This window comes from Acanthaster planci, linkage group LG17 (assembly GCF_054643075.1).
Source record: "Acanthaster planci isolate LZ-2023a linkage group LG17, COTS_SCS, whole genome shotgun sequence".
Lineage (NCBI taxonomy): Eukaryota > Metazoa > Echinodermata > Asteroidea > Valvatida > Acanthasteridae > Acanthaster > Acanthaster planci.
In genome coordinates, this window is record NC_141793.1 from 9,764,059 (window position 1) to 9,783,060 (window position 19,002).

General features: G+C 43.3%; 2 protein-coding genes across 3 annotated transcripts in view; one reads left to right on the forward strand and one right to left on the reverse strand.

The window, feature by feature from the left end:
* LOC147796340 (bursicon-like) overlaps nt 1-19,002 on the forward strand; it is a 29,467-nt gene that overhangs the window by 3,980 nt on the left and 6,485 nt on the right. The window contains exon 4 of one of the 2 annotated variants that reach the window (XM_087147924.1): nt 7-5,618. The exons of the other annotated variant lie outside the window; for it this stretch is intronic. Within the exon in view, the coding sequence (XP_087004050.1) occupies nt 7-13 (7 nt within the window). The 3' untranslated portion in view covers nt 14-5,618. Of the gene's footprint in view, nt 1-6; nt 5,619-19,002 lie in introns of those variants that run through there. 2 annotated transcript variants of the gene reach the window in all.
* Nucleotides 10,589-14,820, reverse strand: LOC110973551 (bursicon-like). Its single transcript, XM_022224447.2, has 2 exons — nt 14,496-14,820; nt 10,589-13,311 (listed from the first exon to the last, which is right to left on the reverse strand). Exon 2 carries the CDS (start codon nt 13,291-13,293, stop codon nt 12,874-12,876), a length of 420 nt encoding a protein of 139 aa, XP_022080139.1. The 5' UTR covers nt 13,294-13,311; nt 14,496-14,820; the 3' UTR covers nt 10,589-12,873.

Here is a 19,002-nt window from a genome sequence, read left to right on the forward strand (position 1 = left end):
TCCCAGTCGGTAAAAGAAACGACAGCATCCTTTTTCCCGTGACAGTGAGGCCGCTTTGAGGACGCTCTTCCACATGGGAGCAAGTCTCAAGTCCATTTCTTTTATTTCCGTGAAATTAATTTCCTCTCGGTCGAGTGAAGGACGAAGCGGGGAGAAACTGTGAAATAACCGGCGACAGCCAGCCAGCCAGTCCTCGTTCAGGCGAAGAACAGACATTGGGTCGATGTAATTAGACTTAATGAAATCAGTAAAAAAGTCTCTATAGTAGTGTCGTTCATTGTGTGGAAGGCTCGTGAAAAGAAAAAAAAAGTCAGACGCAAAAAACCTCGAGCATCGGGTGACTGACCGCTTGTACGTTTTTCGACAAATACACCTCACAACTTTTGTAACGATGCTTCCCGACAACTTTCCCTTATAAAAAAAATAAAAAATCCGTTGTGAATACAGAATCAAGTTCGCTTGTATTATGCAAAATTAAGCGGAATCTGAGCAGCTGGCAGTGACGGTCTTGCGGGTCTAGTTTTCCGGCTCGAATCCATTTCCGTAAAGTGGTGTAAGTTGCATCAGTGAAAAAGATGTCAAATTCAAGTTCTTGCAGGATTTAAAACATTTCGATGATTATTCAGCGACAGTGTCGTCTGGCTAAACCATGCATCGTCTGCCGAAGTCGTGCTGGCAGGATTTACTTGTGAAGTGAATAACGAACATCGCCGGCACAATCTCCCCAAATCGTCCCTGTAATCCAGGAAGGATCTGTCATCAATATGCATCTAGCTGTACACGTTACTTTCGCACACACAGAGCTAGATGTTGTCACTTCGCACATTATGGAAAGGACCATCCGTGTCGGTGAAGCGTTTAATTTCTTGAAGACACATACGAGCCAGCAAATGTGTTATTAGTTTCCATTGCTCAGCATGTGAGGATTACCCCCAGTGTATTTGCACAGTGTACATTGTAGCGACACATCTATTTTAGCCCCCATCCCGAAGGACAGGTAAAAATCATTCAGGACTGGCAGGTTTTTTGGCTTTTACAAATGTACAATCCCCTCAGCTATTTAACATCTCCAGCACTGGTGAATACCGTTAAATCTCCATACTTCCAAGTATTGAGTACATTGGAAAACAGACTGAGTGGCGGGGGGGGGGCAAGTTGCCTCCTGAAGACCAGTTGCCATCTTTTTTAAGGAATTGAAAGCACCGACCATTTCGAAACGCTACTACCGCTTTACCGGGGGGGGGTGAGGATTTACGGAAGAAAGTTGGACCGTCGTTTCCGCAGGGAAAAAATTAAAATGGCCTTTGGGCCCAACATGTGGATACGCTATTGAAGGGGTACCAGTTTCAAAACTACCGCTTGGAGTCGACAGGTAGTGTCAAACACTGTCTTGTGAATCAGTCAGATGTTTTAACCCTCATGAAACCCTGTATAGTGTCATTGTTGACATCCTGTAATAGTGGAAACCATGCACTCGTGTCGACTGACTTTGCTTGTTTTGTTATGTTTATAGGAGGCACAATGAATTTGACGGTGTGATCTGTCGGGGAAAATGCCCCGTTTTTAATTTAGAATTTCTTACTTCAATTGTCGCCATGTATCTTTATTTCATGGAAGTTTAACAGACTTGGTGGGTGAATAATAGAGGGCGCTTTGCCATATAGCAACGACATCCTCCTGCCCATTGTTTGCACGTTCGCTGCAGATATAATACAGAGTTGGCGAAGACATAAAGCCAAGGATGCCATAATTATTATTAAAAAAGAATTCATTAAACAAATTCTGGACTTCCAGTGACCCTAATCAGCCCCAACAGAGTCATTGGCGGCCGTCGATCTTAATACCGTGTCAAATACAAGGTAAAACAATGGTTTGCTCGCTATTGTTAACCGATTATGTTGACAACAGTAGTTAAAATGGAACGTGTGCCAGCCTTCACAGATTCGGAAAGATGGCCCCCGGTGGCGTACTTCCAGATTTTTCTGAACATGACGTCCGGTACACGGACATGACATGACGTGCGGTAAGCTTTCAGCCAAGCTTCCTTTTTTGTCACCGTTGAGGGAGTGCTTTAGGTGCTAGGAGCCTTATACTGGTCCTGTTGATCTAGTATGATTTTTGGTCCCACTTTTGTTTCTCCCGCATATCATTGATTATAACGAATTGCGTCACTGCGAAGACCCATTTTCTTTGCTCTTTACATTAGGACACGTGATGCCTCGATTTAAATTCCTAACAACCCAGCAGACTAGCAATACCCTGCACATCTCTGTCGAACACTCTCATGTTTTACCCCACCAACTCCTTTGCTTTGTTACTGTGCAATATTATCTTGGCTGGTATTCTGGTATTTTTCTCTGCGCGTCCTTTTCACTCTAAATCCTGTCTGCATTCCCCTAACGTGTCTCTCTGCACTGTCAAATCCTTCGTCCGTTGAATTTGCCGTGCCCGGGCATAGCACCCTCACTCGCTGTGCACATCTCTTGAGTTCCCCCCCCCCGTACTAGTTTGCATTACAGCTTGAAATGCAGTGTGACCGTATTGGAGATTTCCTCATCCTCCTGTCTTGCGACCAATCTGACAGCTCCCAAGAGAAGTCCACCTATATGTCTCACTTGCTGTTAACTTTGTTGTTTCTCGCCATTGTCGGTTATTAGCTGTGAATTCTTGAGGTTGTTTTGTCTTAATGTCGATGCTGCATGTCCCAGCTTTCCTGTGATCTAAAGAATTGGACCTTTTTTCTGAAGTAATTCCTTGATTGTTTCTGAAGTCCTTTGTGTATGCCCGAAGGGGAAATAAATCGAATATTTGCTCGGCCGATCACTTGTTGTTTGCACTAACCAATGTTTGATTTCGCTCCCCAACTGTCTAACTTGGAGCTGAAAATAAACTCCTCCCGTGATGAATTGTTGTTCGTGTAAACCAGTTCAGACACGAGGCAGCGACTATGACGTAGCCTCTCCCCAGAGGCGTTTCTCGCAATTAGTGCTTGCGACGTCGTGTGAACTTCCTGATGAAGGATGTTTTCTTCTTTGGCGTAGGCCCATTGTGGTGACGTCATCACTGAATCGTTGCGCTGGTCGTAACCGGGAGCCATTTAGTAATTTGAATAATGTTGACACCCTTCTTGGCTTGGAAAAGATTAAACTTTCAAACGTTGAATTCATGACGTAAGAGTTCTGCTTTGCAGAGCCTTTAAATTATGTTTTTCAGTCTGATTAGGGTCTTCAATTGGAACTGCGTTACACTTGCCGAATGCAGCACTCGCCTGTATAAAAGGGAAAAAAATTGAAATAAGCATACTTCAAAACTCTTGTCATCATTGATTTCGGATACGCATGAAGACAACATTAGTGTCATATAGGTACCGGTAAGCAGTATCACTTTGGCGACCTGTAATATGCTACGGTGGAGCTTTTTTTTTCTCACTTAAGCAAAAAGAACTTGCTCTAACTGTCTGAATTAGTCCCAGGATGGATTATATGATATTATGCATACATCCGCCTTTTAACGCGCAACAGTTTTTTGTAAACATCACGATGTAAATTTTGGATTGTTGTTCTTTTTTTTGGAGACGAAGTGTCGATCATTATTTTCAAGATCCCTGATTAATAGTCCTTCAAAGAGATCAAGGTCAGATAAACATGAGTAGCATTACAAGACATCTTCATGCCTCTTTTACTCACCTCAGTCTGTAAATGGACGAGGCTGAATGGTTCGTACTAAACAAAGCACCTCTACTCAGAAGTGTTAATCGTGACGCGTGAGTTTGGAGCCTAATAATGAACTTTACATCCGCTGTTTTTTTTTTCTCTGAGAAAGCTTCCTGTGCAGTAAAGTTAGATGTCAGTTTTTAAACGGCAATCCTTCTTAAAACACACGTCAAGTTGAAACGTTGTAGCCAGTGCGTGCCAAAGACACTCGTATGCTTTCGCAATTTTAGGGGTCCCACTGGGCCTTTGTGGTCTCAAAGTCGGGATAGGCGGTGAACTGCAACACACAAAGATTTACGCAGCGATTTCGTTTTATACGTGTACCTTGGCCACTGCGTATGCTTTAGCCTGGGACACGCATGGAGCGTTGTGATAGTGGAAGTGCTCGTGAAGCTGTAAGTTTTATGGAGCGAAACTAAACACGACGCAGGCGTACTTAGAAAGTGGTGAACTGTCCTTTAAAAATAACTGGTATAGCTTGACTGTACCAGTTGAGTGAAACAAAATGGGGCCACACTTTGGAAGTAGGCTTATCGGGACACCATCAGAATATCTCCTTTTTTTGAAGGATGAGTGAGGAAACCTTCAGTGAGAAAAAAAATTATATGCAATTTTTGTACGCTTACGGCCTTCAGTTAGCCAACTTAATTATGTATCAGAAGAACGTCACCGAGGATCAGCGTTAAGAACGTCAGTTGAAGCCCGCTTCCAGGGGTTCTGCAGTGAAGTAAATTTGGCTTTTTAATCCTTGATACCCACCCCCCCTTTCCACTTGGTGGTTCCGATGATATAAAGGACATAAGGGGGTACCTCGTGTATTAGTTGCATATCGTCTGCACGGCTCGAGTCTCGTGTGTGAGCCATTGAGCTTCACACAAACGTCAGATTGGATGAGCACAATTGTGGTGGTTGTCCGAAGGTGTTTTGAACGGTAGTGTTGACTTAAGATAATATTTCTTCGAAGCAGATCTATTTTTGCGTCTCTGATTCCTTGTCACTTTGTGTTGCATAACCCCACCGGATCTTGTGCTCATTTATAATGTTATTATTTTTTCTTCCCAACGCCTGAAGCACGCGTTTCCTTATTTGTACCCTCCACACTCCAAAAATATAGCATCTTGACCATTGGCCAGATCTGATTTCAGATTTGCCCGGCTCTTTTGGGAGTAAAACGGGAACGCAACACTTTTTTCAGGTCTCATATGAGCAAGACGGTGCCATTTTAGACTCAGAAATGAATTTTGTTTGATCCAGAAAAGGATAGAGCAGAATGAGATTCTGAATCTGGGTCAATTTGATCCAGCAACTTTAAGTCAGTGCTGTATTCGAGTCCATCACAATTCCCTGCAAGTCCCTGTAAGTCCATCACAAGTCATTCAGTCTGAGGCCTTTTCACAAGCTATATATTCAAATGATCTGTGACAAAAGCATTCTTTTGTCATTGTTCACCCTGTTCCTTACGACTGGCCTTGTGAAGGTACTTGTGAAATGACTTGTGATATGACTTGTGATGGACTCGAATAAAACATTGCTTGAGTCTAACCGTTGATACTTTTTTCTATATCGTCGCAGCACATTTGTTTTAGGAGTTGAGGCTTTCGGAGTGTTTAGAGTAACTCTTTGCAGTCATTTTGTCACCATTTTTGCAAAAATCGGACATATTGTTCTTCCGCAGTGCGCATTTTTATAAGACGGGTCAGCGAGATACGTATACTTTTTCCACTCGGTGCTCAAAGCACGCGTACTCTACTGGCACGCATGTAGCCATGAACATCAGTGACCGTAACAAAACTGTGCGACCGATTCAGTTCAAACTTCACCTTTTTTTCGATAAAGAGTATTTCTACATGCATACCAAGTTTCGAAAAATGGAACCCTCCCCTGGCTGTGAGATGGGTCAAAATAGCACGGCTCTTTTAGGGTTAAGTGTGTCGGTGGATTTTCACTCTGTCAAAATTCATTGTACAGCGGTAACCACTGTTCTTGTAAGAGTTCATGGACTTGCCGCCCACTCATGCAGCTGTGGCTGGGCGTCTTTGAAGAGTTGGCAAACCGTTATATATGATAGTCATTATATTCCGCACACTGTCTTTCTCCAATGATACCAATTGTTTTGGTCACTCAAAGGGAAACGGTGCGGAGCCCAAAATCAGTTTGGACTCCTGCGTGCAGTGCAGTCTTGGCTGGGGTGACTGGCCGGCCTTTGGTTGTAAACAAGTCGCCCGTTCTTGCTGTGTTCTCTCCTCGGCTCGTTGAGAGGGCTCAGGGGTTCTCTGTGTCGCTGCCTTTAATTGAAAGTGAAATTGATCGTCTCCGTCAAAAATGGGAAAATGTCTAACCTCGTGTTCTGTGCTGTATGTGATTGACATTTAAGCAAAATGCCCATTCGGGTGTTTGTAACTCAAAACAGGAATTTTTTTAATGTACAGTTGGAAAAGAAATAATGGTAAGTTAACCGGAAGGGGCACAAATAGTTTAGAAGCATCCCTTAAGCAAACTTTTGCATTCAGTGAGAATTCTTTGCCCTTGTTGCATCTTGCCATAATGTATTACTTAAGCAACAATTAAAGTTGGAGAAGTTAGCTGAACAAACTAACTTTCTACGTTTTACGTATATTTTTTGTTTGTTGCCCAGCTCATCGACCAAAAATACTGTTTGCCCAGCATCAGAATTGTTAATGTATTTGAGCTACCGTACTCTGCTCCCCCCACCAGAAAAAAGGGGGGTTTTCCCCTTTCTCCGTAAAAATTTCTGGTGATGCCCATGAGTGTGACAAATATGTCACACTGATAGAGTTAAGAAGCAGAAGCTGTTAACTCCAACGTAAAATGCGGATTCGCTTATCGGAAAAGTTTGTCATGTTGACAAGATGAAAGTTGTTTCGCCTGAGTCTCTTACGACAAAAATTCACTTGTCACAGGGATAGGTTTTCAGAGCTGTCGAAGAGCGTGGGGAAAAATACCATCCTTGCTCCGATGGGATTCGAGCCAACGATCTCTCCACCATGGCAAACGTCTCACTATTCGACCATCGAGCTAATGGAGCATGGATCGTTGAGTTTACAAATAAATGGATTGGGCAGCGGACGCGGCAGTTAACGGCATAACTGTTAATGGGATGTTGTTCACTAACATTATGTTGTCAATAACAAGGGCTAGCTTTTCTTGTCATGACCAGAACTCAACTTATCGACTTTTTTTCAGCGTGATTATCTTGTCACCTGGCTCTGTGCATTTACGAATATCTTTGCAGAATCTTGTATAACAAACGTAACTGGTTGTGTTCTACTAACAATACGACAGTTCCTGTCACTTTGATTGGAACCCACATATCGAATATTTTCAGTGTTTAATTTAAAGCTTTCGTCCACAATCTGATTCAGCTGTGATTGCGTTCCCGATTTGTAGGGCGGCAATCAACATGGACATATAATTCACTCCTGATGAATATTTATATTCAGTGGGAAAGTTTATCGAAAAATAAACAAGACCGCAGGGTTCTTTTTGATTAAAGCTCCGGGCCGCACCAGAGCTAAAAGGTCAGCCAGTAAAAGCACGTGGCCGATAAAAATCAGTGCCCGTTCCCTTTTGAAGGGTATGTCAATAATCAGTGTAAAACGACTTTAACACCCCCACTCACCGCTGCGGGATATTTTGGTGATATTTTCAATGGTAGGAGTGAAGGAAATAAATTGCACCCAGTAAAGTATGTCAGTGGGCTAAATTCCCCGATGAAGAAGAAACGATAGCACCAGGGAATGTGATAGATTAGTTCGGGGCGCATTATATATCGTGGTACGGTACCCGAGTGCCTACCGCATTGCAGCAAGTTGTAAACACCCTTCTGGTCAATGAAAAAGTCACTTCGGCACGTGTCCGCCCTGAGCAGAAGCACACCCTCATCGGTTGAAAAAAGTCATATGGCCGAGAGAGTTCATTGTGTTGGTGGCGATGCGACTGCAACGCTTGCATTTCATAGTCTTTCGTGAACCAGCGATGAGCAGTTGCCACCCACGGAGCCTCGGTTACTAGGAAAATTGCGCCCTCTCTTGGTCCAGCTCGGGGCCCATACGCGTGCTGTCTACACGAGCTTGGCACGTACCACTGCTGTCCTAGCTTTGGAGTGTGGTCTCCTGCATGCGTGTTCGCTTAATCCCAGTTCAAGGGAGTGTAGCAATGCTCCACTGTAGCTACCTGATCTCCCGCAATTTACGTTCAACTGTTTGAACACGTGTTAATTAGGAAAGGCAGTGTTTCAAAATAACCAAAACAGACACTACGGAGACGCCAGCAACGCATAACCTCTGTTATAGTATGCGATGCCTATAAAAGATTCAATTCCTGGTAAGGGTGTCACCTCTGGCCCTGTTACGCGCCCCTTTCATTTACCGTCGCAACCACGCTCTGTCGAGAGTCGTTATTAAGCGTAACTGTTCCACGGTCTTTCGCTGTATACTCAAAGTACGACATGTTGTGTACCCAGACCCTCATACATGTGTTAATGAGTCAGCATTATCGCCAGCAGCTAATTTCGAAAACTTTGTCCATTGCTTTTGTATGTGTTGGAACGAATTCTTGTGGAAACATTTTTAAACTAACCAATTCAAACTTCAATCGTGTAAACATTCAAAGCCAACTCCATTTCTTTCGGGTCGCTTAAGTGCGGGCAAAGGGTTCGAAAGAGTTATACATGGTGTAGAGATGAAGCGTTAAAATATTTCTTTAATAGGCCTACTCGGTCTTGAAGCCCTTGAGAATGGGGAATCGTCCAACTTAATTTGCACGAAATCCATTAGAGCTAAACCATACCACATCGAAACCGAATTAGGTAGCGCAGAGACTACATGGCTTGTACTACCGTGAACCAATACAATTTGTTTATTACGGGCGACCACAGCCACCAGGACTTCCGCCTGTTGCTTCACCGGGTGCCAGTCTCCGTCAAACGCCGACAAACATTTGTTTTCTTTTTTTTTCCTCGTTGATGCTTTACTCCGGATGCAAGCCCCCCCCTCCATCCCATGAGAGCGCTTTCTCGCTCGGATGGTTTTTGTGGCGGTATAGTTGCCTCAGCGTCCGACGCCTGTCGCGGCTTTCGTGGTGGCTTTTGCCCCCAGTCTGTGTTTGAACTGTCTCGGCCGATCATGCGGTTTATAAGCAAGGATCGATGCAGATATCTTTTGGGGGATCTAGGCCTTCAAATCCGTCCATCGTGTGCTTGTAGCAGGGATGATAGTGCGATGAAATCTCAGTGAATCTCTAAAGGGAAGATTCAGTGGGGAATGTCGCGTCATTGTATTCATTCCCATTGATTTCTGCGTCTAAAAAAAAGTTCGGTAAAAAGAGTGTGGTTTCTTTTGGTTGGACCAGTCTGTTTGCTCATCGTTCCGATCCGTTGAAAGTGTTCAAAGACAAAGAGCTTAATATCTATTTTCGGCCTGGCTGGTTACGCAAGCACGTTTGCGCACGGTGCAATGGAGAAAAAAGTTTCGCAAGTACAACGTTAGTGTCCATGGAAAATACCGACTGTTTGTGTGGAGCTGTCACTGTGTTAAATATCTGAGAATAAACTCATAAAACTAGTGCCGTAGACGGAGGCAAAGCTGATATTGAAAGAGTGGAGTCAATTTAATTTACGGGCGCACATTTTCCAATGTTATTATTTAGACAGTCAGCCTATAGCAAAGGGACAATCGTTGCTTGTCTTCATTCGTGATTTCCGGGTTAACGTTCCGCTTCTACAGACAACACAAACATTGCCGAGAGTTCGTGAACCAACTGTGTTCATCTTACCTGCGCAATATACCCTCCACCCCCAGTCGGCATAAAGGAACCAGGAAATGAATTTTTCTTGGAATCATTTTTGTGTATCTCTGTACTCTTCTTCCATGTGTGAAGACCGTTTGAACATCTTCTTTGAGTTACGTGAACTGAACTGTGCACTTTTTCAAACATTAAAAACTGACTAAGCACTTCTGGACAAGTGAGGGCGCATTTGCTTTGATGTAAATCCAGGAAGACATGGTTCAGGTTGCTTGTTTTCATGTTCAAATTGTGAACCCCCAATTTGCCATCTTGGAACATTTCTGTGTAAAGGATTTTTGCTGGATTATTGCCTTATACTTACACAGCAATAAATTGCCAAAGAAAATGAAATTTGCCATAGCAGTGATTAAAAAATCTAGAAATTTTCTGTGCACAAATCAGTGCAACATGGAGATTAAGTGCCTTGGGTGACCTCATAGGTCTGCTCATGAACATGCAAATACTTATTAGCGTAAAACAAAAAGCATTAAAAAAGCATCAAAAAAGTATCAAAAAAAGTTTCTATTTCCTGGTTCCTTAAATTTGCTGTATGCGTTACTGGGCTACATACCCGATTACAGCTCGGCGTTTTGCAGCTTGTTGGCTGACAAATTGTCGGTTTGATGTTTACTGGGTTGCTGGGCAGGTTATTTAATTGGTTGAAGAAAAGGGCAAAACAACACATCTGTTTTGAGTACCATGATCGTCACTTTACTCCCACTGAAACACTTTCCAAGTCAGAAACATACTGTTTGACTGTGTAAAAACATATTGTATGACTGTGTAATATGTATCTTTTGTGGGGCGGGCCTGACTGTATGGCCCCCAATTTCTTCTTTTGTTGTCGTCGTTGTCGTTTCTGCTGCTGCTGGTTTTCCTTGTATTGAGATGGAAACAAGAACCTGCTCTGCTGACACACGTGGTTTCCAATAAACGTCGAGAGCAATAGTTATGTCTTTTAAAAATACTTTTGAACACCTTCAGCGAAGGATGTTTTGTTCATGTGTTGGATTGTGATCGTTGCGACTGTTTTGTGGCCAAATTGATAACAGTTTGTAGAAACCGCTATGTTCAAATTATCGTTTTATTTATTCTTTTTACAATATTTATAATACATCAATTGGAGTAGCACCCACTGCATGCACAGTGTTCATGTTACGATTTCCACAAAAATATATTATTTTTCCTCACATATAAATTAAAAACTACGCATCCGCCAAAAGGTCGGATATATGGATTAAATTACTAATAATTACTGATGATAACCTTTAGTGGCATATTTCAACAAAATATAAGCGTTTATTAAAGTGAAAGCGAAAGTCAAGATAAAAAGTTGTCCCAACCACATCCGAATGTGCGAAGCGAAATCAAAACTTGAGGTACATATTACATAGAGTTATTCTACGAGTGACAGACATTCTCAAGTGATACATGTAAACTGAAGGATTTGTGCTGTATATAAGCGACAAGCCACGGTCACTGCCAGTGCTTTCTGAAAATTTGCTGCTCAGCAAAGTGGCTTTTGTTTTGCGAGATGACTTTCACGTGGCACTTGCTTGACTAGCTAGCTATGCAGGCAATGGTACAAACACCTTGCAGCAGCCTAGCCTTCCAGAGCTACAGTGCAACGGGCCCTTAATCTTAACATAGTACGAGCTTAAACGTCTTGGAGTTTTAGCACTATCTTTACAAAGTCGCAATGCGTCAGTGATGTCTAGATGCCAAATCTTACATATATGCTACCTAAACACAAGACATGTTTGATCTGAAAAGTCACATCTCGTCTTCACCTGTAGGCAAATTTGAGAAGACGCCATTCCTGCGGGGACATCGCACTCACTCGCATGTCGTAACCTGAGTGCGCACGCGCGCACTTTGGCAAGTAACCATACCCGTACTGGTCGGAGAGTAGTGTAACGCGCGCGTGCCAACTGCGAGCAAACGGGATGACTCCCCAGTAATGACTTCTAATTCCTTTCGCAGGATTTTTCTAAAAACAGATCGGCTTCGTTGTAACAATGTGTGTCAGAGGTCCAAGTCTTGTAATCGATTGTCTTTACCAGTGGCACTCGTTCTTTACTGTGATCATTTTTCCTCTTTTTTTTTTTGTCAGAAAGCATTATTGCACAAAATGTATTTTACCACTGGATAGCCATTGTGTTGAACGTAACGGAAAAGGAGCAGATGTTGCTCTAGAAACTGAGTTGAACGTTGGATATCTAAATTCCAACCTCCCCAGTAAGCCTACACCATTTTTCCCTCGATTGAATCGAGCATTCCTGTATTATAAGACGTTTTATCAATGAAACTTCAGTTGAAGCCAAATAGGGATTACACTGCTTGCATCTTGGCACTAATGTAGATTTTTCCCACTGCATTTACGAGCTCATATTTTAGAAATGGGTTGTATTTTAGCCTTAAAGGTCGAACCGAAAACATCTCATATCTCTCACCCCGCAAATCTATTCACTCTCTTAGACCACGAGCCAGGGGAGTAAAACCTGGGGAATGGGGTATATCCTCCACAATTTTCGACCAGGGGGGTGGGCTGTTAGATTACTCCGTGTGCATACTTTTCGGGTTTAAACAAAAACGGATCGTGAGTTGTGTTAGAACTTCCCAAGAAACAAACTGTATTCAGTAGTACCGAAAAAAAGAGAAAAAATAAAAATAGTATTCATAAGACGTATACCAGTATCATTACCAACGCCCCTAGTGACACGTGATGTCCAGCCCCCCCCCTTGCCATTCGAATTTCCACGGCCGGACACTTTTTTTAATTTCAGTCATCTCCTATCCTCCCAGTCCGTGGCACTGATTTACGCCACTGCCGGAAGCTGACTAACCAGCCTAATGCCCTCGCCTTCTATGACTACGGCTGCGCGTTACTTGATTAACTCGATGATAATGATCTTTTCATCAGTTCTTGATATTACCACCGCAAGTGTTTTAAACGTGTGTTTGTTTTGTTTGTTCTTTGCATGCGTCGAATGAATGGATAACAGTTAAATTCGTAAAGCCGCACTTCGGATAACTGCATTCGTCAAAAACCACAAATGTAAAGACAGGCTTCGTGCTTTTGTCCCACTTTTGGGAGTAGTTGATGGTCACAGTACTGACGCAAAAAAAAGTTATTAACATGGCCATAAAAGGCCTAAAGACGTCGGCTGTTATTTTCTAAAACACGTGATTGTCCATCCCAAACACTGAGAGATTGAAAACGTTTGCTTGGTTTGGGTTACAGATGAAAGGGTTTTTATGATATCACAGATCAAATGTCCGTAGTTGTTCTTGGAGTCCCGTCCTGGTATAAGCTTCTACTGAAAGTATTTTCAAGATTCTCTGGTGTCCAACTTTATTGTAGAAGGTCCTCTAGCCTCGTTTCGCTTGGCACTCCAGACCCTCCGTGGCACGGTCGACATGTGCAAGACATGGCCACTTTCACTTCCACCACCTTTGTGCTGGGGAAGAGCTCTGGGCAGTTGAGGCGGACCCCGCGCATCATGTGGTCCGACTCCTGGCAGCACTGGCATGACCGCTCCATCCGGGTGTAGTCCGTGGGCGAAACCCGAGAGTAGGAGGTGCAGGTGCCCCGGCAGCCAAAGGAGGGAACCCTCCGCAGTGTGCACCCCTCGTGATCGATGAGGTGGATCAGCGCCTGTCGCCGACAGGTGGCCGAGCACTGGCTGATCAGGCCAGAGAGCAGGAGGGCTATGAGGGCGCACTTCACCATCACCGTCGCGGAGGTGTTCGTACTCGGATGAGACGGCTCCATGGGTCGCCCTGTAGAAAGCTGCGAGCGAGAAAATGTTGGAGGGAAAGAAAAACGCACATTTTGACATGACCTTTAAGGTGGAGGCAGAACTGAGAAGTGGTAATTTTGTTTTCTTCTTTTTTTTAAGCTGATGATGACAAGCAACTCAAGATCAAAATGTCGAACTACGCCTTGGGTATCCTTGGAGGCATGATGCAACAACAAGTTTTTTCTGGTTGTAGATTGCAACAGAAATCGATCGTCATTCAAATCTTAAGAAGCCTTCAATCTACAAAGCCCTTAATCCCAAAGGCCCACTGGCTATTGCAAACTTTCAGTTGTGTTGAAGTTACAGAGACCTATGGTTCTGAAAGATGACATTTATTGGATCAAGGAGTGTCTCTTGGGGGAAACTGAGGTGAGCTTGAGCTGAATAATCATCATGCCCCGAACGATGCTGTAAGCCTTACCGGCTTAGGTACCAGCCTGCAGGAGCAACGAGACGCACTAGTAATTCTTATTCAAATAATCGTCTTTTTAAGTGTTTTTGAGAGACTCCTCTCAGTTGTGATGAGCAAAATCTAGGCCGGAAGAAGACATAAAATTCGATGGTAGATATTCTATAGAGGAATGTTTCTAAACAAGCTCGGAAGAAGCATGAACCATGCGTAGGCAGCGTTTATCATCAACAGTGGTTTGAAAATCGAAGAATTGAATTTGTTTAGAAAGTGGCGTATCCCGCCACCCTCAACTAACCTGCATTTTTTGGCAGTGAATTCGAAAAAAGATCACTGGTTACTGTTGACGTTGATTGATGAGATTCCCAAATTCTGATTCGCATATTTTTCCTTGGATATCACACAGGCCTACCGAATAACGAACACTACAGTATTGCTTTATCAACACACTTGGTGAACATTAAAGGTAATGTTGTATTCATCCTACGGGTATACGTGTTCACAATAATGCTGTACTTTCTGTTAATGTTTTCCCTTGGAAGTCTGTATATAATCAGATTATACACGCAGCTTATTGGCTTGCTTGGTACCGATAAGTATTTTGATTTCTTCTTCTGTACTTCTGCAAGTGAAGTAGAAACGCGCATCATATTACGTAACGGCGTTGCGTTCGTGAAATTCCACTTTCACTTTCGTGACTTTATTACGGAATTATCCACCAGAGATCTCGTTAAACCAGAAGCCAACTGAAACTTGATAGCTTACCTTTCCAAGGGTCTTTGAATAGAACGAGGCTGTTGGACGCACGATGTAAAGGAATCCGCCGGAAATGCTTTTTATCGTTTGAAACCGAAACCGCTGCAGATGTCTTTTGCTTAGGGCTGAGTTGCAATCCGTGCTGTTTGTGACTATGGAGATCCAACCTTTCCCCGCGTCAGACGTGATGTGTTCTTTGCGCCGCGACTTTTATTGATAGCTCTGCAAGGGCTGGCAGTGTTCCGCAGAATCGTTGATACAGCACTTATCGCTTTGCGTGGAGGTACCAAAAATATGCGACAGCCCACGATCAAGGCCAATATGCTTTTATACCCGCCTATCACGACCACTTTATGAACGAGAGTCACTTACACGGAACATGGTGTCACCTATAGCAACGCGTTCTGCGCAGGTGCAGTGTACGACGCGATTTTTTTTTTTTTCATTCGAGCGAGAAAAATTATTACACTCCGCACGAGTTGCGCATGACACTGGCACTGTTTTATTTCCTGCTAACAGTGCGGTCTTTTTTTTCCATTCGCATTAGGGGGTTAGAAACCACTACGTGAGGGGTTTCGTGGCTCGGCACTGTGAATGTGACGTTTGCGTCCATCTCCTGGGGTGTTGCCGCTTAGTGTAGTACCTCTGATTTCTATTTTGGGGGGTTGATTTTCGATACATTAATCACTTTTTATTCGAGTCAAACAGTGAACCATTTCCTCCAAATAGATTTTCTCCGACGTGGCGGAAATTGTGTTGTTAACAGATTCATACATGACAAATCTCTTTAGGTTTGAAAACGAGAAGTTTGACGGCAAACAATGTCAAAGGCCGACAGGTAGCTTTCTTAAAATATTGACATAGACTGAATGCACTTGGACTTGATTGTGCGGTTAAAACGGAGCTTAAATGATTTCACAGCGACACGCCTTACCAACTCTGACTTAATGAACCATTGCTTCAGTGAATTCGTGTCGTACATGATGCGATGTCGGGCTTCCTTGATTGGGGTTATAGAGCTAACTGTTAATTTAAAGAAGTTGAGAGAAATAAAGAACGTGGGGACATTTGCTCTGTAGATTGCCGCCAGTTGTGAATTGACAGTGAAATGAGATCATAGAAAACTTACTTACTACTATGTGTAAAACACCCACTACGAGCATAATCCTTCAAAATTGAAAACTTTTGGCCAAGTCGATAATTTCACGCATCGCACGTACCCATTGTTTGACAAAAATGTGGCGTTTCCAACTCTTAGGACCACCTTTTCGAAAAGGAAAAAAAACGACATGATCCTCTCACAATGACTAATTTTCTGGGAAAACTAGGTATCGTGTCGATCCGTCCATGGCTGTCCGGGACACGTATAGTCACACACGTCGGTCTACGTGACTTATCGGCCAGCCATCAACCCACGGGCCCGCTGTGATATCATTGGGATTGGACACATGCAGTGTGGTGAATGTAGCACTGGACGCGCCGAGAGTGCTTTGTTGTTGGAAAGGGCGCTTGAACGACCCATTTTCTCAGCGACTGCCATTCGTTTTCTCAACAGAAGTTATTACCGTGAATGAGTTAATAGAGAGCGTGTTGTGTGTCAACCTGAACCCTTGTCTCTTGAAGTTAAAGAATTTTGACCGAGAGTTTAAACAATGACATGCCATCGTTAATGGCTTTAAGTGTACATTGCGAAGTTCTATCACTCACAGACTGCACAAACTCAGTCTTTCGTTTGCCCCCCAACTTGTCATCTTTTCTTTTGACTTCGGTGCTACCGGTACTCTTCTTATTCTCTGGGTTCAGGTTATCCGTTAAACAACCTACACAAGGGATTTTAACTCACTTTCCCCCTGTTCAGTTCCAAGTCATCCATGTCGAGACGAGTGTTCAACTCGTGCGTCTCGGAGCATTAAAGAGGTATCGCAGACAACGGTCTTGGGGACACGACCGCACCTGTTGTCCTCAACCAGGCTTCAGCTCCTTGTCAATTTATCTTGGATTAATGAAACGAAAGTGCAGGTTTTAAGTTTCATTTCTGTCAGGTTTGTTTAGATACGTCATACGGTCCATCTGCTTTATCCAAGCAAAAATATAAAATAAACCTTCTGAGGAGGAACAGTACTTTTCAATAGCCTCTCCTGAACATAAACCAAATATGGGGCTCCATTAAGAGATCCCCCGTCACTAAGCTCTGAAGTACCCGCTGTTTTTCCAATCTTGTTATTTTTAGTGAAGTTGGAGGACCGCAGCACTGAACTCCCAGCAGACCTTCATCATGTCTTTTGGAATTGGCTGCTTGAGTTTGGAGTGTTGGTTTGGATTTCACGAATAATCTTTTTTTCTTCTCTGCCCTCTTTGAGTTTTCCCCAGAGTCTCTCCGCATAATAGGAGAATTGGATGTTGGTTCTCGGGTCCGCCTTGTTCGCGCATTGTGACCCTCTTGGTTAATGTAATACAAAACATGGATATCACGGACCTATTGGCCTCATCAGGACCGTTCTCCCTCAAGTGTTCCTTAAAGGGATTCAGATTTAGTGTTTCGAAATCTGAAGATTGTATGAGGTCATTTGAGTCTGTTTCAAATTTGGCCAAGAGATTGGCCCATTCGATTTGAAACACTGTACATTTGCGTATTTCTGTTATTCACCCATTCTCTGCCGGCTTCACGTAACATTTTCTGGTCTTAACGCCTCCCTTCGTTCCCATATTAATTTAGTCCTCTCTAACTTTGGATGCAAATGAAGAAGATAATCGAGAAAGATGATCCAGGTGTATTAACATCGGTTCTATTGCCATTCAAATCTCGCATCAGGTCCCCGGGTATAACTCTTCTCAGAATTAAATTTCCGAAAAATTTACATCTTGAAAATAAATTTCAGGTATTGTTCCGGCGTGTGACATTGTCTTCCCTCTGTGAATCCCAAGTTCCGGCTGTGTATGTCCCATATCTCTGTCGCCAGTTGGGTTATCACTTGTGATATCCTTAATTGTTGAACGATGGCACGTCATTGGCAAAGAATGGAATGTGAACTTACAACCTTTGGAACACTTCATAAGAGCTCTGATTACACTGCAAAATGTGGTAATTTGACATTTTGGTGTCTGTGCTCTTTGTAGTTGTCAAGTTAAACTACATCGTTTGCAATATAGCGGTTCTGCGAAAGATTTTTCCGCGCAGCAGTTATGCAAATGTAATCCAGTCGTCTATAGTTTGAATCGAATGTAGCACAACCTCTTGCCTTCGTGGAGATGTGACAGTGATAATGTGGTCGTAAGATTCCATAGGTAACTAGAAGCTGGTTACGTCCATTTGAGCACTTCAGAAATAACTACATTACTGTGACGTTTACACAAAATCCATTGATTCCCAAGAGGCTCCTTTTCCCCCGAAGATTTGAATGTCCAACAAGATCATTTCCTGTCAAGGCCGGAGGAACCGAACCTTGTTCCCATATGCTCTACGCTTTAATGGACCGAAGCTGAGAATCCGTACCTTAGAACTGAACCCACTGGGGCTACGTGCCATGTAACAATGCGAGATGGAAAGCGATTATTCCGCAGTTGTGTAACCCAAGGGACTTTCTTTTTTTCTGAAATCCGTCTGTCGATTTTCACATGTATGTCAAAATATCCTTTGGCCCTTTTGATCCTGGAGCGCTTGTGGCGAGCACCGTGCACGTACAGAACGGAAGACTCAAACAAGCGACCAGTGGCGCAGGATTTTGCTGGTGGGGATAGGAAGTAAACGGGCAGTGTAGCCCATGCCAAGAATCAAAAAGTTGAAGAAGACTCACTCTCGCGCAAGTCGTTTTGCATTCATAGTGTGCCGAGTATATCATGAGCTGGGCAGTAGTAATATGGGGTGAAATATGGGTAGAAATCATTCAAGGACAGACCTTTGATTTTCACAACTTTTTTTTTTAAAGAATGCTTTCAACTGATATAATTTTGTGTTTTTATATAGTCTAACAACTGTCCAGGGAATAGTTCCCCCGTTTACTCTTGCATCGTTGATAACTTTATAAATGGTCAAAACATATTGACGACATCCCTGGCCTAACCCGCTCACGGCTTTTTCCTGGCATCTACTTCGAAGTTGTGGAACATCACAATTTATTTGTCCTGCCCGACCTGTTTACGTGTTCTCAACCTCGCTGATGCACGCGTACAGGTATTTTGAGATGAGTGGCAGGCAGTTTATTTTGTTAGTTAAGTGATCACGAGGCAGGTCGACAATTGCTGCTGACTTCTCAAGTAAACTGTGCGAAGGTGGGGTTTGAGCAAGTTTATGCTTTCCAAAGTGTTCTGTGGAATGGAGTTAATCAAAATGTTTGGATTACGGGGGCACGATGCGGGCTCCTTACTCCCTGCGAACTTGCTGATCTATAAACTTCGAAAGATGCGTACGTGTTAAAAGTCATGCGCTTCTTTTGCGGGAAGTCGTTAAACTTGTACCGGTAACTTCAGCCGAGAAGCATCGTGCTGTAAAGCCCATCGATGGGATTGACGTTTGAAA